The following is a 24,015-nucleotide window of genomic DNA, read 5'->3' on the forward strand; positions in this document are numbered from 1 at the left end:
TTCTTGTCTGAAATCATTTGATACAAATAAGTATTCAATTTCTTTTAGAAGAAAATCTTAGGAGACAAAGCAACAAAGAGATGGTCGAAGACAATTGGAAGCAAACATTTTTATGTACAGTTTCCTTTCAGATTTCAGGCCCTGAAAGTTGAGTTTTGATCCTCTGAGAAGGGCCAATTATTATTGTTCCTATTTTATTCCAGTTTCAAAACTACTTTCCTTTATTCTTAAATTGTCTGATTTCAGTATTGCCCTGTTATGTGAGTGAACATCATCGTTTTTAGGAAGTTTAGAAAAGCTTGTCCGACCTGCCTTAGTTTGTTGTGTTGTTGTTCTGTTTTGTTTTAGGCTTTTAGCAGCCTGAAGCTGTGGTCTTTAGTTTCTATCTCTAGTGATAGGCGGAAAAGGGGGATGAGGAAGGGGCTTTACTGGCCCAACCGGAAACAGAAACCATGAACCCGTGACTGACACCCGGATTGTTAAAAGAGGCATGTCTGCAACTTACCCTCAAATGGTTCAGGGGGAAAAAAAAAAAAAAATTATATGTATATATATATATGTATGTGTGTGTGTGTGTGTGTGTGTGTGTGTGTGTATGTGTATTTATTCATATAAATCCTGGGGGGAAGGGGAAGGAGAAGGAGAAAAGCAGTCATAGCAGTGTTAACAATTGCGGGGGGAAGGTCTATGGGCATTCTTTGTACTTTTTACCACTTTTCTGTAAGTTTGAAACTATCTCAGGATTACACTGGTTGTATATATTGAGTTATTTTCCTGTCCCCTGATGAGATGTCAGTAAGTGGCAGTTTCAGTGGGAGGAAGGTGGGAGGTTGGTTAGAAGTGCTTATGTGTGCAGAGAGGAATAAGTAGTGAGTAATTCAGTAAGTACAGGTTGAGCATTCCACATAGAAAATCCAAAATGCTCCAGAATTTGGAACTTCTTGAGTACCCATGTGACACTCAAACAAAATGCTCATTGGAGCTTTTTGGAGTTTGGATTTTCTGATTTGGGATGCGCAACTGTTAAGCATAATGCAAGTATTCCCAAATTCAGAAAAAGTTTGAAACCCAAAACACTTCAGGCATTTTGGATGGGGGATACTCAGCTGGGTTAACTCACTGGCAAGAAATTAGTGGTTTCTTTAATTTCGCCTTTTTTGCTTGGCCAGAATATAATTCATTGTTTTGTAGAAGGGCCTGAACAGATAAGAGGGTAATCTGTTGCTTTTTCAAAGCAGAGAAAACTACTTGGAACTGAAACCAGATGATAAAAAAGTAAAAGATTAAAAAATATATATTTATAAGGCATACACAAAGATAAAAGCTAAATCTATAAGGCAGAAATATTAGGACTGTTGTAATTATCTGTGCTCAGTTCTCCTTCTACCAGAGAGACACAAGTTGTCTATGATTAGCAGCCTATCTTACTAGCTAATAGACATTCATTTATCCTTTAAATTACTATGTGGCTTCAAAGGTAGTATTTTATATTCTTACTGTGAATTTACATAATGTTTATTATTTTACCCTTCAAAAAAAGTCTTCTAAACTAACTTTTGTTTGTTTGTTTTAACTTTTCTTTCATGTCAATGACGGCATCTGTTTTGGGAGCTCAGGGGCCAGACGAAGGTAAGAGATTTGGTTTGTTATGTGATGCTTGTAAAGATCTTATGTGCATATTGTTGAACTCTTAGAATTTTTCTTCTCAAAAAGGAAAATATTTTCTGTCATTTTATACAAGTAATGCAAGCTGTCAGCCTACTCACAAATCTGAAGCCATTTATTGGCATGGGAAGGGCCGGAGGTTTATGGAAAAGCTGTATTTGCACTTTGACCACTTCTGGCCGGTCTCCTAGCAGCTACAACACAGATTCCTTTTGTGCCATAGATTGGCTCAAGACTGGTAGTTCCAAACTGTGGTCAAAGCCGACTCATCCTCCCTGCTCCCGAGACAGCTAGGGATGCATTCCCAGCCAACAGAAACCTGCGTGGCCTCAAGCTGCCTCCATAGATTGGCTCAAGACTGGTAGTTCCAAACTGTGGTCAAAACCGACTTATCCTCCCTGCTCCCGAGACAGCTGGGGTTGCATTCCCGGCCAACAGAAGCCTGTGCAGCCGCAGCTGCCTCAAGGGAACATGCTTTCACCTCTGTCTTTTAGGGAATGTGGAGCCCTGCTTGAAGTGAGCACAAAGACTGTTTCTTAACTGACCATGAAGTTACTTGGAACTTCCAGGAAACTTAGATTTCTATCTCCATTCTTGGAGTTTTGGTTTTCCTTTAGAGCCCGTGGCTGAATTGTAATTCAGTTCTCTATTATTATTGCTAAAATGTGTATTATAGACATGGCTGTTTGGGACTCTGACTTTTTAAGATCTTTTATTTATTAAATTTTTTTCCCCTAACCACAGGGACTGAATGACAAACAAAGTCACCCTGTCAGTATAAAAGATTATTAAGAAAAAGTTGAATAGGGCGCTGGTTTCTTTATATATGTAAACTTTCTCTCACCTTTTCTACTGAAAATATGCTGGATTATTTTTGTTTTCTTATTTTTTTTTTGAGACAGAGTCTCGCTCTGTCGCCCAGGCTGGGGTGCAGTGGCCGGATCTCAGCTCACTGCAAGCTCCGCCTCCCGGGTTCCCACCATTCTCCTGCCTCAGCCTCCCGAGTAGCTGGGACTACAGGCACCCGCCACCTCGCCCGGGTAGTTTTTTGTATTTTTCAGTAGAGACGGGGTTTCAGCGGGTTAGCCAGGATGGTCTCGATCTCCTGACCTCGTGATCCGCCCGTCTTGGCCTCCCAAAGTGCTGGGATTACAGGCTTGAGCCACCATGCCCGGCCTGTTTTCTTATTTTTATGTATTTTTTTGAGATGGAGTCTCGCTCTATCGCTCAGGCTGGAGTGCAGTGGCGTGATCTCGGCTCACTGCAACCTTTGCCTCCCAGGTTCAAGCGATTCTCCTGCCTTAGCCTTCTGAGTAGCTGGGATTACAGGTGCCCACCACCTGTGGCTGGTTTTTATATTTTTGGTAAAGATGGGGTTTCACCATGTTGGCCAGGCTGGTCTTCAAATCCTGACCTCAAATGATCCACCTGCCTTGGCCTCCCAAAGTGCTGGGATTACAGGTGTGAGTGACCGTGCCCGGCTGTTTTTTTATTTTTATTGGTGCAGAGGCTGGAGGTTGCAGTGAAGATATGAAGGAACCATTGCCTGGTGATTTAAAAATTGTTCATATTTTATTTAATTCAGTTGCATGTTTAGAGAAAATGTTGTGTTGACTTAAAACACATGGGAGGTTAAACACCTCAGAGGTCACCTCTGGGGAGAGGTGTACTTGTTGAACAGGGAGACCTTGATTTTTCCTTCATGCTTCTGTGTTATTCGAATTTGTTACAGTGTTTACTTGGAAAGAAAAGGCTTGTCCACTTTATGAAATCATTGCCTGGAAGATACCTATAATAATTTATGAAATTGCTAAGCCTTAAAGAGGATGATTGAGTGCTGGAGTAAATAAAAAGTGTTTATTAGTCCCCAACTTTGTGGCAGGCTTTGGCACTTTCATATTGGGGAATAGAGCTAGGCTAGTCTAGTGGTGCAGAGGAGGGACCTTAGATCCAGACTGTGGGCTGGAATCCCAGCACCCTAACCTGCTAGCTGCAAGGCGTTTACCTTCTTTGTTCCTCAGGTTCCTTTGAACAATGTTGAGCACACAGGCTTAGCTCCGGTATGGTTGCTTCGGTGATAGCCTCTCAACTCAAATTGGGAATAAGAAATGTCACTGTTAAATCCCTAAAAGAAAGACAAGTTAAAAAAAAAACCCAATAATGGAGAGGAGAGTGCCATTTATAACCTATCTCTGGTAAATATACAGTCGGCCTTCTGTATCTGTGGGTTTCTCATCTGTGGTTCAACCAACCATGGGTTAAAAATACTTTTTAAAAAACTATGAAAAGTAATACAACAATAAAAGTAAAAATTTAGGGCCAGGCGCGGTGGCTCACGCCTGTAATCCTAGTACTTTGGGAGGCCGAGGTGGGTGGATCACAAGGCCAGGATATCAAGATCATCCTGGCTAACATGCTGAAACACTGTCTCTACTAAAAATACAAAAAAAAAAAAAAAAAAAAAGCCAGGCGTGGTGGCAGGTGCCTGTAGTCCCATCTACTCAAGAGGCTGAGGCAGTAGAATGGTGTGAACCCAGGAGGTGGAGCTTGCAGTGAGCCAAGATAGCACCACTGCACTCAGCCTGGGTGACAAAGCGAGACTCTGTCTCAAAAAAAAAAAAAAAAAGTAAAAATTTAAAAAGCAGTACAACATAATAACTATTTACATAGCATCTACATTGTCTTAGGTGTTTTCAGTAATCGAGAGATGATTTGAAGTAGATGGGAGGATATTTGTGTGTCATATGCAAATGCTACACTATTTTGTACAAGGACTTACACATCCATGCATTTTGGTATTCGTAGGAGGTCCTGGAAGCAGTCCCCCTCAGGATACTGAGGGACAACTGTATACACATGTGGAGATGGGGCTTTTGAAGTGAGAACTAAGCTTACAAGAGTCAGGATGGTTTCTACTTAGCCTTATTAAGAACATAATTAATTAAATAAAATTATGGAGATGAGCATGGAAAGCTAGGGCAGGAGAAACTTCGTTTGAGCTCCACGTTTTATTTAATCCTACTCTGCTGCAATGATTCTCACTATGGGTGACACCTGGAGTTTGCAAGGCAGTTCCTCCCAATTTGATGCCCAGTCCTTTGGGGCCATCTTCCATCTTCCTCCTTTTGCTCCTCTCTGTTTGCAAATGGCTTAGTGAGCCACCACTGCTGATAGATATACATTTTAGCTTTGGAAAAACATGGAGGGTGAGCAGTGTGTAACACAGCACTGCAGCTGGATGACGTCTTCTGGGTCCAAGGGCTCTTGGGAGCTGTCACCCACTGGGGGTCTGCTTTCACTTCCTGGCCTCACTTCCTCCTCACTACCCCATCCAGGGAACACGTGTCTCCCCTGCCTGCTGTTTCACACAGAGACGCAGGTGTGCTGATCCTCACCTGTCCAGAGGTGCTGAGTCAATTGTCGTCTTGGTTGCTGCCAGGGTTTTCTCCCTGCCCCTTTAGTTGCCCTCCTGGTACCTCCCAGAACTGCTCACTGGCTTTGCAGCCTGTGTTCTCCCTGCAGGCCCCCACCCTTACCCCCATCAGTTTCATCAAAACTATTTTTTCAGAAGTTTCTCAATTCTGATCCAGGCACAAGCAAGCACTCTTGATTTCAAAAACTTGTTCTTTTTCCCCCTTCTCTCCCTTTTTGGCATTTTCCCCAATTCCCTTACCCCCTGTCATTTTGAGTTCATTTTAGCTGGGTGATGGATATCAGTATGCATTCTTAATTTACCATCTTAACCTAATTTTCTTTCTTAGAGAAATTAACCTTTAAACTTCTGGTCCAAATAATCTTGAGAGTTTACACAGAAACCTTCTCCTGCCAACACCAAAATTATAGCAGGGACAGATAAAATATTTAAAAATGTGAAAATCATGTCATCATACTCAAAAACAACATATTTAGACCGGGCATGGTGGCTCACAGCTGTAATCTCAGTACTTGGGAGGCTGAGGCTGGAGGATTGCTTGAAGCCAGGAGTCTGAGATCAGCCTGGGCAATATAGTGAGACCCATCTCTACACAAAATTAGAAAAATACAACAACAACATATATAACTTCAAGGACCAGCAGTAAGCAAGGGCTGAAGTGACATATTTTGAGGGCTTTGGAATCAGACCAGGTGCCTGGAGGTGATTGGAAGTTCAACTCTTGCCAACTAATGGGGGCACTGGTGTATGGTTGGGGACTGGAGCCAAGCTCACCATGTGAAAACTGATTTAGGTGAGCCTTCTGTGTGAATGCGGGCTTACAGTCAGTTTTTGGCCACCAACATTGAGCTAATGTCTGTGTTAATAGGAAGGGTTAGAGACATTGGGCCTTGAGAAGACCAAAATCTGAGCTTCGGTAATGGAAATGACAACATAAATGAGTCATGGAAAGGTGGCCATCAGGAGAGGAAAAAATAAGCAATCATGTAAACCATAAAATAAACACTCCCTGCTAAGATGTACCTGCAAACTAACATGCACACCATCATCAGGATGCGTAGCAACAGACTCGCAAAGTGGGAGAGTGTGACAAAATGGGAACCAAGATACATTTTAAAACAATTGCACTTAAAATCTTTAAGGAGATAAAATCACAAAACACGAATAAGTAGATTTGAAACTGTCAGAAATCGAAAAAGTGAAAGATGCAGTCAGTGAAAAACTTGCCTTTGCTTCGTTGGTTTAAAGAAAAAGAAATTAGTGAAAAGAAGCTTTTCAAACAATGCAAAAGAACTATGTGATATTCTAGAAAGTGGTGATAAGGCGAAAGATCAAAACAGATTATCTGTAAGATCCCAGCAAGTAGCATTTTAATACAGATTGTTCCTGCTTTTTATGCATATAGTTTTTTTGGACAAATATAGAATCATACTCTGGACTTTTATAACTTTTTCATTAATATAAACTTTTTTTTGATCAGTAAGTCTTCTATACCCTCAAATCTATACTTGTGCATGGGCGTGTCATAATTTATTTAAACATTCTGCTATTTTAAGCTATTTTGGACATGCTGTAGTGAGCATCTTTAAATGTTATTTAAAAATATCTTTGACTACAAAAATAAAAATATTGAAAACATATAAAAACATAAAACAAAGATCACTCATTTCATTGCAAAAAAATAAACTTTATAGATGTAACTGTGTGTGTGACTATAGGTGCATGTGTGTGTGCAATAGCCATTTTATTACACATTTTGTTTTGTAACCTCTTTTGTTACTTTGTGAATAGTTTTCTGTGTAAAATATAGAGTCATATCACCTATAGGGTGTTTAGTTCTCATTGTAAGCCTCTACATACATAATTAATTCCCATTGTATGACAATAAGTTGTTGTGTTTCACTGTTATGAACAGTTCTATCAGTTATGGTTTGTAAGTAATGTTAAGGTTTTCTTAATACACACTTATGTTCACTTTCAACAGGTGTTTGCTTATGATCATTGTTTCTGGTCTATGGATGAATCTGTCAAAGAAAAGTATGCAGGTAATAGAATCCAGCATCCTGTCAGCTACTGATCATATAGAAGAGGTGTTCAGTATTTTTTCCTTTACACGATTGCTTGGCAAACCCCCCAAACTATGTGTTTCATCTGCTGTCACATCACAATAACAATCATCAACACAGAAGATGACTTCATGTGACCAAACATGGGGGCGGTTTTCCCTGCACCCCAAGCAGCAGCCGTTGGCTGAGCATCCTCGAATTCAGTTCCGATGCTGTCTACCTGGGGACGGAGTCAGATCCACAGACTGAGGGCTCAGTCCCACAAGACTGCTCCATCCTTCCCACCAGCGCAGGTCCAGGCCTCTAGAACTTCTGACCTACTGGCTTCCAGTTAGGTTTCCCACAACCTCCTCTTCTGGTTTGATTAATTTGCTAGAGCAGCTCGCAGAACTCAGGGAAACACTCATGTTTAGGGGTTTATTACAAGGGATTTTCTTGAAAGGACACAGGTAAACAGCCAGATGAAGAGATACAGAGGGTGAGGTCTGGAAGGGTCCCAAGTGCCAGAACTTCTGTCCCCATGGGGGTGGTGTGGCGCCTTCTCAGTGTGTGGATGAGTTCTTCCTGTTGGGCCCTGTGTGTTCAGCAATCCAGAAGCTCTCTGAACCCTGTCCTTTTAGGTTTTTATGGAGACTTCCTTACATAGGCATGATGGTCAAATGATTAGAAATGTGATTAGACATAAAGCGCATGATCTGAACACAGCGCGTCCTGTCTGTTCAGACTTTTCTTGGCCATTCTGTGTAGCATTCCTTCCTCTAGGATATGAGGCAGGACCTGTGGAATGAGAAGCTCTAGACCACAATCAGAGGAGAATCTTGCCTCGGGCAGGTAGAAGGAGGGTAGGAGATCAGATAGTTTCCTGAGGCCTAAAGTGCCCCAGCAATGTAAAAGACTGCAACAAGGGTTAATGAGCCAGGAACTGTGGATGGTAACCTGTATCTGTATATTTACCATAGGATATATATGAGTACCATAGCATTATTTTGCATAACTTGAGAAAGTACAGACAACACCCTCCCGCGTTTGCTATTAGAGTTTTTAATGTTGATTGGAAAATGGGAGACTCACGATGTGCCATTCTTGGTATGTGTTGATGAAATTTCATGACTAGTGCACACAGTGGCTATTCACACTCACACTCCCCAGCTCTTACATGAGGCTGGGAGTGCAAGGTTGCCCCTTAGATTGCCCTGGAGGCCTGAGATTGGGCGGGAGAGACAGGAAGGCATACTGAAAGAAGGGGAGCACCGGCCAAGGAGAAAAGGAACCCTAGGCCCACCTCACCTGTCAGAGCTTCAGTTTTCTCTCTTTGATTATGGAAGATACCATATTCTCTCTAAATTTTCTTTTGGCTCTGGAAGTCTGTTACTCTGTTCTAAATGATGACTGTCTCAAGCCCCATCTCACCACAAGTTTAGGACTACAGAGACAGACTTTGATTGCCTTTGTTCCTAGCTGCTTTTGTCACCTGTTTTTAAACAATCTCTTTTAAATATTAAGCATCGTATTGTTTTGGCTTCTGTTATGAGAAAGATGAATATTATGGCTGTTTTGAAGTTAAGATTCATTTGGTCTAGGTGGCCCAATATCAGAAGTATAAATTAACTGGTATTAAAAAAAAAAAAAAAGTGAGACATAATGGAATACCCTTGCCATAACATAAAAGCATCCAGTTCTTCCATATGGTATTGAGACTAAGTGAGGTAGGGTGACTTGTCAGATTCACATTCGATTACTGATTATTGACATATCTCATTTGGCCTGTGGGGGAGAACTTGACTCTGTGATTTATGTCCATGATTGAAAGCTGGGGGATATTTCTAGGCTCTGACTCCCTGTCCTAACTGGTATGTATTATAGATCCTGTAATTAGAAATTGTCACTGAGGGAAAGGAGAGGGGGTTGATATATATGATTATTCTAAACTCTGGTACCCACTGAATAAAAGCATTGGCTGAGTGGTAAATAGTTAAATCCAGGTACACCTGGGTCCCAAGTGTATATTTCAGATATTTATAATCATTGATTATAAAGTGAGCAGCTCATTGGCTCTGCATTGCAGGGGATTCTTAGTAGTTTTTATTTGTTCAAATAGTACAGGGAGCTGATTTTCCCTCATGTGCTAACTAGAAATAACCTGGAAGGCATAAGCCTTTGGGAACATTCATCAAATTTAAAAATCTTGTTTGGAGATAAATAAGCAGATTATACATTTTTGAGATTTTTGTTTTTGTTTTATGAATTGTTCATATGTAGTTTTGGCTTAAAATGTCTTTTCTCTTATTCTCTCTCTCTCAGGTCAAGATATTGTTTTCAAGTGCCTTGGGGAGAATATCCTGCAGAATGCTTTTGATGGCTACAATGCGTGTATCTTTGCCTATGGACAGACTGGTAATGTTAAATAACATGGAATCACATAACCATCAATGAAGAAGAAAGTAGAACCGTGTGTATTTTGCTGAATAACATTGCTGATTTATTCCTTGTTATTTTTGCTTTCAGAAAGTATTGTAGATGTTGAAAGTAGTCAATAACATTATTTTAGAATGAACGTAATAAAATTAGGATTGGGATCTTTTATCTTTACTGATTTTTCTCACAAGGCACTAGCAGGGTTGTTTTTTAAAAAAATATAGAGCTATGACTGTTGAACATATTACTACCCATGCCTACAGATCATGCTTTTTTAAGGCTTTCAGAATCTTAGCAGAGAAAATACCAAAAAGAATGTACTTCTTAATATCTCTCCAGTAATAACTAATAAACATTTTGGCTTTCGCATCTCTGTGGTCAAGAAAAGAAAATCTATTTGAAGTGAACTTGTTACTTTTATAAGAGTAAAGCATACAGCTTGTCCAACTAGAAATGTTCTTACCGAAGAATGTGTCGGATATTTTCAAGAAACCTCATGTCGTGTTGAAAGGGCAGAAAGCTGGGGTCAAGTGTCGACAGCTCCAGTCCTGCTCCTGCAGCTGGCCAGCGGAGAGACCTGGGCAGTTACTTAACCTCTCTGCCCTTCAGTGTCCTTATCTGGAAAGGCTGATGATCATAGACTGTCTTGTAGGGTTGTCATAACGAGTTCCCATGTGCAGACTTTTTACAGAAGTCCTGGTACTTAGGAAATGTGGCACATTAGCTTTAGGTATTATGATAACAATAAAATGTTGCGTGACAAAAGCAGCAGCTTGTAGGTTAAAAGCATGTTTGCAATAACACTGGTACTAAAAACGGAATTATACTTAAGTATCAGTAGTTACTTGTTTTTGGACAGTAGGACTATGGTAATTTAAGTTTTTCTTTCTATTTTCCTATGTTTTCTAAATTTTATTTAATATATATTTCTTTTACAAAGGAGAAAATGCATTTTTTTTTCCCTGAGACGGAGTCTCGCTTTGTTGCCCAGGCTGGAGTGCATTGGCATGATCTCTGCTCATTGCAGCCTCTGCCTCCCAGGTTCAAGCGATTCTCCTGCTTCAGCCTCCTGAGTAGCTGGGATTACAGGTGCCTGTCACTGTGCCTGGTTAATTTTTTTGGTATTTTTAGTAGAGATGGAGTTTCACCATGTTGGCCAGGCTGGTCTCAAACTCCTGACCTCAGGTGATCCACCCACCTTGGCCTCCCAAAGTGCTGCGATTACAGGTGTGAGCCACCACGCCCAGCCAAGAAAATAATTTTATATAAGAAAAAAGAATATTATTCTTTAGTTTCCATACTAGAGTGAAAGGGTAGTGAGTTAATTTGCTCTGGGGTCTGCAGAGAGAACCTATTTTTTTTGTGCTCTGATCACTGGTTGGGAGCAGGCACAATAGTATTAATTGTATGGCTCTTCCAGCTTATTTCAGAAAACTTTTAGACCTCACTATTTCTCAGTTGTTTTAGGTATTTTCTAAAAGTATGAGGATGATTAAAGAAGTTTCTTTTTCTTTTTCTTTTCTTTTGGAGATGAAGTCTTACTCTGTAGCCCAAGCAGGACTGTCGTGGCACGATCTTGGCTCACTGCAACCTCCACCTCCCGGGTTCAAGCAATTCTGCCTCAGCCTCCCGAGTAGCTGGGACTACAAGCGCACGCCGCCACGCCAGGCTAATTTTTTTTTGTTTGTTTGTATTTTAGTAGAGACGGGGTTTCACCTTGTTGCCCAGGCTGGTCTTGAACTCCTGAGCTCAGGCAATCTGCCCGTCTCAGCCTCCCAAAGTGCTGGGATTTCAGGCATGAGCCACTATGCCCAGCCTATTTTTCTTTCTAAAGGACATTTGCTTTTCACTTTCTCATGTGCAGTAAGAAAGCTTCTGTACTTATTATTCTCATATTTTGATGTATTTCTCACTGCATTTTGCTAAGTGTTTATAATTTATTATGAGCAACAGAAAGAGGGTTATATATTTAACTTCTCAAAGAGACAATAGTAACTCTGATTTTCGTGTTTTTAGGATCTGGAAAATCTTACACCATGATGGGCACAGCTGACCAACCTGGATTAATCCCAAGACTTTGCAGTGGACTCTTTGAACGAACTCAGAAAGAGGAAAATGAAGAACAGAGTTTTAAAGTAGAAGTGTCCTACATGGAAATTTATAATGAAAAAGTTCGAGACCTCCTTGATCCCAAAGGGTAAACGACTTTGAGACTTTAGTGTTTCAGCATTGTGAACTGAAACAAACTTAAATTGGCTTAAGTACAAATCTTACTTTTTAACTTTTTAAGAGGATCTCGCTCTGTCACATAGGCTTCAGTGCAGTGACATGATCATAGCTTACTGCAGCCTTGAACTCCTGGGCTCAAGAGTTTTTTTTTTTTTTTTTTTTTTAAATCAAGAAATTTCAGGTGGAATTCAGCTCTTTGCGGGCTATGAGGTGAGGGAGAGGCATTATCAGAGAGATGAAACCTGGTCTTTAGGACAGTGAATTTTTAAAGATTCTCAAGAACAAAAAAAAGTGCCCATGATTTCATGGCACAGACTTGGAAAGAGAATTGGGTCGGTAGTCTTAGGAGGCTTTCACAAATGCTGGTTTGACTCTACAGCTGTAACTGAGTGTGGAAAGTGTGAGGTATCTAGAAATCTGTTCATTCCACAGAGAGTTCTTTGAGTTCAGATTTTGAGGATGCGTGACAGTGGAGAGAGATGGAGATAATGACCACAGCCTGTGGCTTGTTGATGTAAAAACAATATTAAGAAGGTCAAAGAGCCAAATAAGCTGAGGCCTACAGAAAGTTTGGAGGACAACAGGAGGACATTTAGTTTTGCTGGATGAGGAAGATGATCAAGGAAAAGAGAATCTTAGAGGCAGTGAATCTTAGTGACTCTCAGTCAAGAGCAAAGAGAACCCTCAGCTCCTCTCTGTTGTCAGTTTTCCTTGACCAAGGTGATCATCTTCAGGGTTCTCTCAGGGAGATTGAATTGATGCTCAGTGCCTCTATACAAACCTAACAAACATTTATTGAGTGATCATTGTATGCCAGGCACTATGCAAGAGCTCACAATGTGGACAGAATGAGAGTTTTGTAAACAAGTAATTAAAATACAAGGCAGTCTGCTTTTAACTTGTGAAAGAGGCTCCTACAAATTAGAGAGCAAAGAGACAATGACTGATCTTGCCCTGAGGAGAAGGGAAGATTTCACAGAGTGTACTTGCTTGATCACTTTTGTGCTGAGTGGGAAGTTTGTTCACTGGGAAGTTGGGTGAGAACTACTCAGGCGTAGAGAACAGCCTCTGCCACACCTTGAAAGTGTAAATTAATCACCTTTGGAGAATGATCCAGCAGTTCAATGTGGTCAGAGAGTAGGATGCACAGAAGTCAACATGGAACTAAAGGAGGCCAAGGTGGGAGGATCGCTTGAGCCCAGGAGTTTGAGGCTTCAGTGAGCCAAGATCGTGCCACTGCACCCCAGCCTGGGTGACAGGATGAGAGATTCATCCTGTCTCAAAAGAAATTAAAAGTGAAAAATATTCCAAAACAAAGAGGCCAGAGAGTACCTTATGGCCCAGGTACCCACATCCTACTTAATATTATACCCCTGTATATATATATATTTCTTTTGTTCTGCCTTGGATACTTTTTCTTGGACTTTGACCTCTGCAAAGATCATCACTTTTCTGAGATCCAGCCCAGACCTACTCTTTCCAGAAATTCTTAGCTGATTGACTTCATACCTGTTCGTTCTTCTGCTTAATCCAGGGTGCTTGTATGGCGTCTTTTCAACTTATCTGCACATGTACAGTCTTTAGTAATTTCTCCTATGTTTGTCTTGGGTATAGTAATTAACAGCTTACTTACAGTAATTAATTAACAGTGAATTCCGATGAGCTTCGGATTTGCATAGCTCCGGATCTAGGTCCTCTACTTGTTACCTATTGAGCATGTTTCTTACGCTTTCTAGGCCTAACTTGTGGGCCTAGAGGGAACTTGAAGAGGGAAATGATAGGATACAATTATCTCAGAGGGCTGTTGTGAAGATAGACTGGGATGATACACCTGAGGTCTTAGAACATTTACTGGCATACAGTAAGTACTCAATAAGTGGTAGCTGCTGCTGTTATCTCCCCAGTGAAAATTTCTTGGAAATTTTTTTTTCTTAGTTTCTGAAGATTCAAAGTAAATGGATTAAAATCTCTAAAAGTGAATTTCGGTCAAAGACCATTTGAGAAAACTTCATTTTTTATTCACATACTAATTATATTAATTCAGCATCTAGTATGTAGTAATGTAATTATGTTGTTTTACTCAGGAGGTAATAGAGGATACATTAAGAAAAAAGAGGAAATATGAAAGGAAAAAAGTGAATAATAGAATATATCATGGGGTGAGAAGTCAATCAAATACTCTATATCTACTTTATCCAGTTACATGGTAATAAGTGACATTTTTTTGTGGTTGATCCTAGGGTACTATAGATTTTAGATTTAAGAGTCATTTCCTTATCCCCTGATTTTACTGTTTATATGAAGGGTTATTCTAGAACTATCCTTTTCTTGCTTTCTTTATTATGGGTATTAGTGATTGAATGCGGTTCAGCTTCCGTGCTAGTCATTCACTGTAAGTATTCAACATTTCTTCCCTTCCTCTCCTGCCTTCTTAGTGACTAGCACTCCCTCTCCAAATGATGATTTCTTCCCTTCCTCTCCTGCCTTGTTAGTTACTAGTACTCCCTCTCCAAATGATGGAAGCTAACATTTGAAGTCCTGTCTGTCACCTTAATCTCTCTCATCTTCATTTTGTTAGTGAAGTCTGTTCATTCATCTAGTGATTCTTATGTGACAGGACTTGTGCTAGGAACTGCAGACTCCCAAAGTAATTAGACATTATTCTTGCTATTCTAGAGCCCAAAGTTTATTATAATACAAATGGATAAAAGTAAATTAATTCCTGCTTAAGGCAAGGATAAGGAGAGCTGACTAAGAGGTAGTCAAGAGCAGATTATAAAGGAGCATACGTATCAAGCTGAGGAGCATGCACCTCTCTTCATACGCATCAAAGAACCACTAAAAATCTTGAAACATTGGTTGGGCATGGTGGCTCATGCCTGTAATCCCAGCACTTTGGGAGGCCGAGGTAGGCGGATCACTTGGGGTCAGGAGTTCGAGACCAGCCTGGCCAACGTGATGAAACCCCGTGTCTACTAAAAATACAGAAATGAGCTGGGTGTGGTGATGTGCACCTGTAATCCCAGTTATTCAGGAGGCTGAGGCAGGAGAACTGCTTGAACCCGGGAGGCGGAGGTTGCAGTGAGCTGAAATCCTGGCGCTGCGCTCCAGCTTGGGTGATAGAGCAAGACTCCATTTGAAAAAAAAAAAAACAAAAAAAAACTTTAAGTATTATAATTTATTCCTTTTTTAAAAAAGATTTTGTGTAGTTCAAAAATGGACACACATTCGTGGTATAAAATAAGGAAAAAAATATAAAATGAAAATCACCAGTAACCTCATCCTTAACACTCTTTTTTATAATTTAATTTTTAATTGGCAAATGAGAATTGTATATGTTTATGGAGTACAGTGTGTTTTGATCATGTATGTATTATGGAATGATTATATCAAGCTAATTAACATATCCGTCACCTCACCCACTTACCTTTTTTTTTTTTTATGGTGCAGACATTTAAAATCTACTCAGCAATTTTGAAACACACACTGTGTTACTGACTATAGTCACCATGCTGTGCAAAAGATCTCAAGAACTTACTCCTCCTAACGGAAACTTTGTACCCTTTGACTAACACCTCAACAAATATTCTTAATATTTGTGGTTTATATTATTAACTATGCTATCTGTGCTCTACAGTTTTCTCAGATGTCCTTTACTGGGTTTATTAGTTCCTTGTTTGCTAAGAGGGTTTTTAAAAGAAAAAAACAACTTACGAATATTTAATTTTAATTTTATTGAATCTTTTTTCGAGCGTTTATTGAAATGATCGTACTTCCTTCCTCTGGCCCCTTAGGCTGTCAATGTGATTAAAGTGCGCGTGTCTTTTTTCCAGTGGTTGATAGCCTGTTAGCCCTGAGATAAGCCCAATTTTGTATTTTGAAATCATTAGATTCAGTTTATTGTCTTTTGTTTGTCTTTCTTCATGACAGACTGATCTGTAGTTTTCCTTTCTTGCACAGTTAACATTTACTGAGTTTCTGCTCTTTGTACCACATTCTGTGTAAGACAAATAGATTGTTCATATTTATTTGACTCTGCATTCTTTGTAGTAGCAAATAGACATCCCACAATGTACCCTTTGAGAGATGTGATATTTAATCACATTATGAAGTTTTCTTCGCAGTGAAGATTTTAAAGTTTGGTTTAAATTCTTCTGGGATCAAGTCGGTTGGTTTTATTTATTTGGGGTCTTTCTTGAATTCATTGTATATTTTTATGGAGCAGAGCTGAGTCCTTTTTAAAAATAGGCTATTGTTAAAAAATCATTTCTTTGTTTTTCATGAACAGAAGCCGTCAGACGTTGAAAGTCAGAGAGCATAGTGTGTTGGGACCTTATGTCGACGGACTTTCTAAACTGGCTGTCACAAGCTACAAGGTAACAACATCCTGTGTGTGAACTACTTAAATTTAGTGTAGCAGGGTGGGCTCTCTTTCTTGGCTTACTTTGTTGTTTTTTAAAATTGCATATATAATAGCATCACTTAATAAATCACTTTTTACAAAAATCCTAAAAATGAGGTAGTTGATCAGAGACCAGTGAATAAATATAGACTAAATAGGATAAGGCTTTTAAATGAAAAGTTATCAGACTTAGTGAATCTAAAGTGGGTTTGAATCAATCTAGAAAATTGTGAATTTTATCTTTTGTTGTTGTTTTCCCATTCTGGGGCCCACTTATACTTCCTTTTGCAGTTAATGTTTTTACTTTAAGGCTTTTTATGTATCGTGTTGAATTTTTTCTTAAACATTATTCTTTTAATAGAAAATTGTGATTTTCAGTTTTTGGTGATGTGTGTCAGTTAGGATTGTGTTCAGTTGCACATAACATTAAAACAAAGTAACAGATCTTTGAAATATGCATTATTACCTGTTTTGTCCATTATATATTCTCAGTGTTTGACAAGTACCTGCCCTATGGTAGGTGCTTTCAGTATACATTTGAAAGTATGAATGAATGAATGACGATTGAAACAAGACTTTTAATGGAAAAGAAATATGGAGGTAGACTCTCCAGGGCCGGTATGGTGGCCCCAAATGTGTTATTAGGGACCTAGATTCCTTCCAGTGGTCAACATAGAGCGGTGTGGTAATGTCCTTATTCCCATAGTTCAAGATGGCTCTTAGAACCAACACGTGATAGCATGCCTACTCCCTGAAGGAGAATTCCCAGATGGCCTATTTTAATTTTAAATCTTATTCACTAAAATGTCATGTGGCCAGAGTGAGCTGCAAGGGCATCTGGGAAATGTAGTCTCTTAGCTTGGCCATATGTGCCAAGTTGAAGATTGGGCTGTCTTACTGGAACGAAGTGAAGACTGGGTAATAGGAAGCATCTAGTCAACTTTCACACATACCCTTTTTCTCACTCCTCAGTAAGATCCTTGTAAGGCAGATGGGTATCATAGCTCTGCATTGTTATTAATGCAATTAAAATCCAGATTGGTTAACTGTTTTAGAGCTTATAACATTAAAAAAAAGAGAAAATCCCTTGACCTTCCTATTGTATTTTGTTGTTTCTCTTTTTTAGTAGTAGTAGCAACCAAGTGGTAAATCAATGCAGAAAATTAGTCTCTTGACATTCTAATTTTTAAAAACAGGTCTGCCGAGTTAATGGGTGCAGCACACCAACATGGCACATACATAAATATGTAACAAACTGGCACGTTCTGCACATGTACCCTAGAAATTAAAGTATAATTAAAAAAAAAAAAACGGTCTGCTAAGATAGTGGTAGTTGGTGATATGCCTGGATGAAAGGAGAAATAACACAAGTTATTTAAGTTATTTGTGTTGCTTATTTGTATAATCTAATTTGTTTTAACAATAAATTTGTATTGCTTCTGTATTAAAGAAACTAAATTTTTTCAAATTTCTATATTAGATGAGGGTTGGCATGGCATACTTATTCATGTTGTGTGACCAAAGGTATAACTTCTGAACTTTGAGTCAAAGCTGCCACCTCTGTACCTGTAGCAAATGATCTACTTTAAGTTTTCAGAGACAATATTGGCTATTGTACTCCATGGGGCTCAATGTTCATTGAGAAACAAGAATGTTAACTCCAAATGTTGTTGACTAAGTAGCAAAACTTGTAATGCATTTTGTAGTGTAGCAGGGTTTTAGTGTGTGTTACACAAGTAATGAAATGTGGGTCTGTGATTTGTTTCCACTTAGGATATTGAGTCGTTGATGTCTGAGGGTAACAAATCTCGCACAGTTGCTGCAACCAACATGAATGAGGAGAGTAGCCGATCCCATGCAGTTTTCAAAATCACCCTCACACATACTCTCTACGATGTGAAGTCTGGGGTAGGTGTTCAGATGCATGACCTGTTTTTATGTTTCTAAAGTGGATTGTGGTTTTATTTTTTTCTTCTACAGGTGTTAGATGAATTAAAGTCCTGGCTAGACTTGTGTATCAATGAGGACTCTGGACAAGAAACAGAAGCCACTCCAGGTCAATAGAAAGGGATGTCATGTAGGGAAGCAGGTGATTCCAGGGTTGTTGGGACATCTGAGGAGGACCAGGTTCTAGACTGCCTCTTGAGGAATAACTTTCTGAACAGTACACATCTGGCCACCGGGGTGGTGCCACCTCTGAGGACACCTCTAGAACGCTGAGTTCCAGGCATACCCATAGCTGTGATCCAGGAAGCAGGAATAGAGAAGTTGCTTCTGTTCATGCTGCCGCCTCATAGCATCCTGGAACCTGGAGAATGTGCTTGCATTTCCCCAGTCTCGCTGCCAGCAGAAAGAGCCAGAAAGTGGCAGCAGGCGGCCTATGCTCTACTTCTGCTTTTCAGCCTCTAGCAGGTGTATCCTGAGCCTGGGCTGCCAGGGAGTCTGAGAAATGTGGGTTTAAGCTTTCTACCCACTCCCACTAAAGGAAGGTGGAGCAGAAGTTAAGTGGACCGATGGCCCACTTTCTGCCCCAGCAGCTTTTGAGTTTTAAACTGTGATGGCTAACTGCATAAGCCAATGGTAATTCTCTCGCTTGCCCAGGCACTGTGCCTCACACCTGTAATCCCAGCACTTTGGGAGACCAAGGCCGGAGGGTTGCTTGAGCCCAGGAGTTGGAGAACAGCCGGGTAACATAATGAGACTCCATTTCTACAGAATATTTGAAAATTAGCAAGGTGTGGGTGGTTCATGCCCATAGACCTAGTGACTAGGGAGGCTGAGGTGGGGTGGGAGGATTAGTTGAGTCCAGGAGCTTGAGACTGCAGTGAGCTATGATTGCCCCGCTGCACTGGGCAACAGAGCAAGACCCTGTCTCACAAAAACAAAACAAAACAAAACTTCTAGCTGATTTAGCAGAGGTTCTTTTGCAGTGTTGCCTTCTGTGAAACACTATTAGAAGGAATAAATGACACTGGGGAAATTGTACTATAAAATCACTCGCTTTTGTAGAATAACTTTTTGAGTGTTTGGTTTTGAATCTTGTGAAGAGTAAACCCAGTCAGAGATACATGTGCTTCTGCTGCGTTGCAGACTTGTCTGTTGCCTAGTATATTTGCATCTTCCCTCTTTTAATGTGAATTTTACATATTTTATTATGATGCCTACCCCCTAGTGTGTCCGTTTCAAATACCAGAAGGTAAAATAATCACCCTGGCAAAGTGCTATACTTTGGCAGGATTTTCATCTGCTGAAAGCATATTTTTCTCCGTTTACCATCACAGCAAGATTAGTGTAACAACAAAAAGTGCTTTGTTTCTTATTTCCTTTTCAGCATAAAACAAAAAACGTACTGAAGACTTTTTTTTTTTTTTTAAAACTAAAAGTGCTTTTGATTTGGGACGCTGAATATCCTTTTGTTAACAGCATGTTTATTTATGGAAATGTCTATTTTAAAGGAAGGCTTTAAAAACGATTCAGTCTATAGATTTTGGTATTGGTTTCCTACATTTCTTGTATTACTATTGAAGTACAAAGTATGTTACATGTATGTGCTTGATAAGAAAACACTTTTGATAAAGATATCTTTGTATCTGTATGTATATAATATCTTAACTAGAAAAAGATATAAATCTAACACCCGACATGAAATGGAATTATATATGAATAAGATGTAAATGTTACAAAATGTTTTGAGATTTTGAGGGATTCTTCTGTTGTATAAAGGTCAATTTATTTTTTTTATGTCAGAATTGCAAGTGTTTTGTCTCAGGATTATTGATAAATATCCGTGAAATTTTAAACACAGTTTCCAATAATAGTAAAATTTAACTCTTAGAAGTACTTTTGTATACTGCTCTGGAAATTTCGTTGAGCACCCTTCAAAATGGCTCATTTTGGAGGCACTGTTTTTCTGAGATAATTAGCTTTCATCCTGGCTGGATTAGTAGTTTCATAAATTTTCTGTATCTCCATCATTAGATTGTACAGTTTTCTTACAGTGTGTTATAGCAGCACAAAATAATTTTGAAGTAACACTAAATACTTTTAATAAAGGGTTTAGATCATAAATCCGTTTAGTTGTGACAGAACTGCTTTTTGTATTGTTTTTTAAGAGACAGGGTCTCACTCTGTCGCTCAGGTTGGAATGCAGAGGTGCAATCATAGCTCACTGTGGCCTGGAACTTCTGGGCTCAAGTGATCTCCCACCTCAGTTTCCCAAGTAGCTGGGACTATAGGCACGCACCACCATGGCCAGCTATTTTTTTTTTTTTTTTTTAATTTTTTATGGAGGCAGGGTTTTGCTGTGTTGCCCAGGCTGTTCTTGAAATCCTGGGCTCAGGTGATCCTCGTTCCTTGTCCTCCCAAAGTGCTGGATTTACTAGCATGAACCACCACAACTGGCCCTGTGTTCCTGTTTGTTAGCATTGATTGATTTCCTTTGTAGACATCTGGAGAGAAAGTGGGCAAACTGAGCCTGGTGGATTTAGCTGGCAGTGAACGAGCAACGAAGACGGGCGCTGCAGGGGACAGGCTGAAGGAAGGGAGCAACATTAACAAGTAAGTGCTCTCAAGCTTATTTTTATTGCTTTATTGATTTAATAGCCAATGGGGGAACATCTGTGGTTGTTAAAATAATAAGGTGATGTGGAATTTTTTTCTGGTATTTTCAATGGCCCTGGGCTCATTTTAGGTTTTGTTGCGATGCCTGATGGGGCCAAAGAGCACAGCCTCAGGTCAGGGTTTCTCAGCAGTGGCCCTATTGCTGTTTTGGGTCAGGTAATTCTTTTCATGGGAAGGGTGATCCTGTGCTTTGTAGAGTGTCTAGCTGCATCCCTGGCTTCTCCCCACTAGATGGCGATAGTAGCTGCCACCTCTTCCCCCAACCCCAGGTGTGTCAACCCAAACTCACTTTCAATATCCATGGCTGTTCCCTGTGGGGACACAGTCACCCTCCAGTTGAGAACCACTGGTTTTAGCTATAGAGAGGATCAAAGATAACTGGTCTCTCAGAGTGGAGCTGTTGCAACTTGACCTGTGTGTTGCTCTTTGGACAAACACATACTAACCACATTGAGCTTTTCCTTTACTAGACACTGTCGCGCTTGTCCAAGTCCAAGAAGCTAAGACTTTACCAAGTAATATTTTGTTCACCAGTTCCTTCATGTGGGCTCATTTTAGGTTTTGTTGAGATGGCTGATGGGGTCGAAGAGCACAGACTCAGTCAGGTCAGGGTTTCTCAGCAGTGGCCCTATTGCTGTTTTGGGTCAGGTAATTCTTTTCATGGGAGGGGTGATCCTGTGCTACGAATAATACGAAGTAATATTTTGTTTACCAGTTCCTTCCTATGGGCTTCAAATTTTCTCCCTCAAGCAGAATCGTTAGCTCATTATGGGTAGGAAGCTTTTCTGTCCTTGTGGCTCCCAGGACACAATGGAGATGATAGAACACCATCACCCACATGCTGTCCTATTATTGAATCTCATATATACAATTTTTGCTTTGTACTATGGTTTAATTATTGTGTTTCTGGCTTCCTTTCTTAAAGATACGTGGTTTTGGTGTTATATTGACCTGAAGATTTATAGCTCACATTTTTATGTACTACAAAATATTGGGCTAAGCGCTTTTATTGCTTATAGTAGTATTGGGGAAAATAGCTATTTCGAGTTGTGTGCTTTTGAACTGAGCAGCAAAATGCTGACAGGGTGCTGCTCACATGCAGGTACAAGGGCATCTTCGTGTTCAATCTTTGTGCTAAAATGTGACATTTGATATATTTCATTTTTGTAATTATTTCGGTTTGTTGTACCATGCAGGTCCCTCACAACCCTCGGTCTGGTTATCTCAGCTCTTGCAGATCAGAGTGCTGGCAAAAACAAGAATAAATTTGTTCCATATCGTGACTCAGTTCTCACTTGGCTGCTCAAAGTAAGTTTGTTTTTTTCCTTCATGGCAAACTTTTGGTGGTTGGCAAGAAGGAAGAAAAAAAGAGTAGACTGTTAATCCCTTCCAGGTATCATTTCCTCCATCGGTGTGCGAATGTATAATTATTAGGCTCTTATGGTAATGACATTTTTGATGGAATAAACATAGGTTTTTTTCCCTAGCAATTCACATTCCGGCTTACTAGAACCTGGATGCAGTGAGGTTGCAGGACGCACAAGGAATCACACGATTGCTTCTGGAGATTTGGGGGAGTAGAGAAAGGGCCTTCTGCTAATCTGACTGCTGTGTGAGTCATGGAGGAGGAGCCTCCGCTGGCCTCACACTCAGCTGGGCCACCCTGGCCTACCACAGACTCCTTTTCTTGGGCTAACATTTTGGAGCTTGTTTTCTGTTTAACTTCAGGGCATTCAGACCTTGGTTTCTGTTTAGCTTTACTCATGATGGCTTTAATTTGCTTTTGGCTTCTTAAAGGTGTTGTTAGAGGCTGCAGAGTAGGGCACACAGTCATTCATTAATTGATTGATTCTGTATGAACAAGAGCAATGGAAGTGAGAAAGAAGAAAGTCAATGTGCAGTGGTAGGAGGAGAACGTAGCCTCCATTTTAAAACAGAGGAAAACAGAGGGCACTTCTTGCCCTCTGTGGCTCGTGAGGGAGATAAGATGTGCACACACAATATTAGAACCTGAATTTGTGATAGATCATGACAGAGATGGTGATAACATGTAATAGTTTGGTGAAAAAAGAGAGACTTATTTCCAGCTTCCTCCAGCCCTCCAGAGCCCCTTTAGTCTTCATAAGGTGGTGTGGTGGGTTGGATATTGGACTGGGAATTAGAGGATATAAGTTGCAGTGACAATTTAACCCATTTATAGGGGTGTCACCTGACTAAATCCTTTAATACTCTTTTTTTTTTCTATTTTTAAAATGGAGAAATAATTTTATGTGCTCTGTTTAATTTTGTGATGCTCTATTTTCTTACTGATCAAGAATTTGTTGAACACCTGGCATGCGTTGCATTGGGGGTTGAAAGTACTAAGATGAGTTCAACACGGGCCGCCCCAATAGCTTAGTAGAGGACATAGTTACTGATTTAGTCCATAGCACGTTTAGAAAACAGCCTTTGTGAAATGAATTAGGGGTTTCTCCTGGTTTCTACCTCCTCTCCAGATTTACTAGCGTTCAACTTTTTAATTCAGAACTCCGCACACTGTTTGAATATGTTTTGTTAAAATAAAACATTCTTTATGTAAATGTCAGTGTGTTCTTTCTTAAATGTAATGCTAAAATTCAATAAATTGGCCACAGTAGAAAATCAGGTCCATTACTTCCTTTGGCCAAAATGCAGTACTCTTAGAAATTTAAACAAAAGTGTAAACAAATTTTGATAATTAAAACCACTTGTAAAGGTTTGTCATGCAACCTCACAAACATCAGATAGTAAGGGATAATTTTTAGGAACAAAATTAAAACACCTTGGCCTGCCGTAAAGACAATTCTAACCTTTAGTCTTTTAAAGTAGTAAATTATTATTCAGATTTTGTTATTTGAATCACTGATGTCAGGCTATATAACTAAACACCTCAGTGCTTTTAACCTAAAAAAAAAATTTACTTTTCCTTCCTGTCTCAAACAGCATAAGCACTTCTACTTCTGTAAGACTAACAGAAATGTTTTACAGTTTTTTTTCCTGTAGAATAATTAGAAAAACAAGCAAACTGCAAAATTCAAGACTTTGGAGGATGAATATAATTATTCTTTTTCATAAAAGCCATTAAAATTAGTGAATAGGCCGGGCGCGGTGGCTCAAGCCTGTAATCCCAGCACTTTGGGAGGCCGAGACGGGCGGATCACGAGGTC

At 39.8% G+C, this 24,015-nt stretch overlaps 1 protein-coding gene across 1 annotated transcript in view; it reads left to right on the forward strand.

Moving 5' to 3' along the window:
• Window positions 1–24,015, forward strand: part of KIF13B (kinesin family member 13B) — a 231,979-nt gene that overhangs the window by 98,978 nt on the left and 108,986 nt on the right. Inside the window, exons 4-11 of the mRNA XM_011944608.1 lie at window positions 1,617–1,629; window positions 7,083–7,143; window positions 9,466–9,558; window positions 11,596–11,776; window positions 16,097–16,184; window positions 17,984–18,118; window positions 20,655–20,767; window positions 22,027–22,138. Of these exons, the coding sequence (XP_011799998.1) occupies window positions 1,617–1,629; window positions 7,083–7,143; window positions 9,466–9,558; window positions 11,596–11,776; window positions 16,097–16,184; window positions 17,984–18,118; window positions 20,655–20,767; window positions 22,027–22,138 (796 nt within the window). The remainder of the gene's footprint in view (window positions 1–1,616; window positions 1,630–7,082; window positions 7,144–9,465; window positions 9,559–11,595; window positions 11,777–16,096; window positions 16,185–17,983; window positions 18,119–20,654; window positions 20,768–22,026; window positions 22,139–24,015) is intronic.

The sequence above is a fragment of the Colobus angolensis genome, unplaced genomic scaffold (genome assembly GCF_000951035.1).
Source record: "Colobus angolensis palliatus isolate OR3802 unplaced genomic scaffold, Cang.pa_1.0 Scaffold233, whole genome shotgun sequence".
Classification (NCBI taxonomy): Eukaryota; Metazoa; Chordata; class Mammalia; order Primates; family Cercopithecidae; genus Colobus; species Colobus angolensis.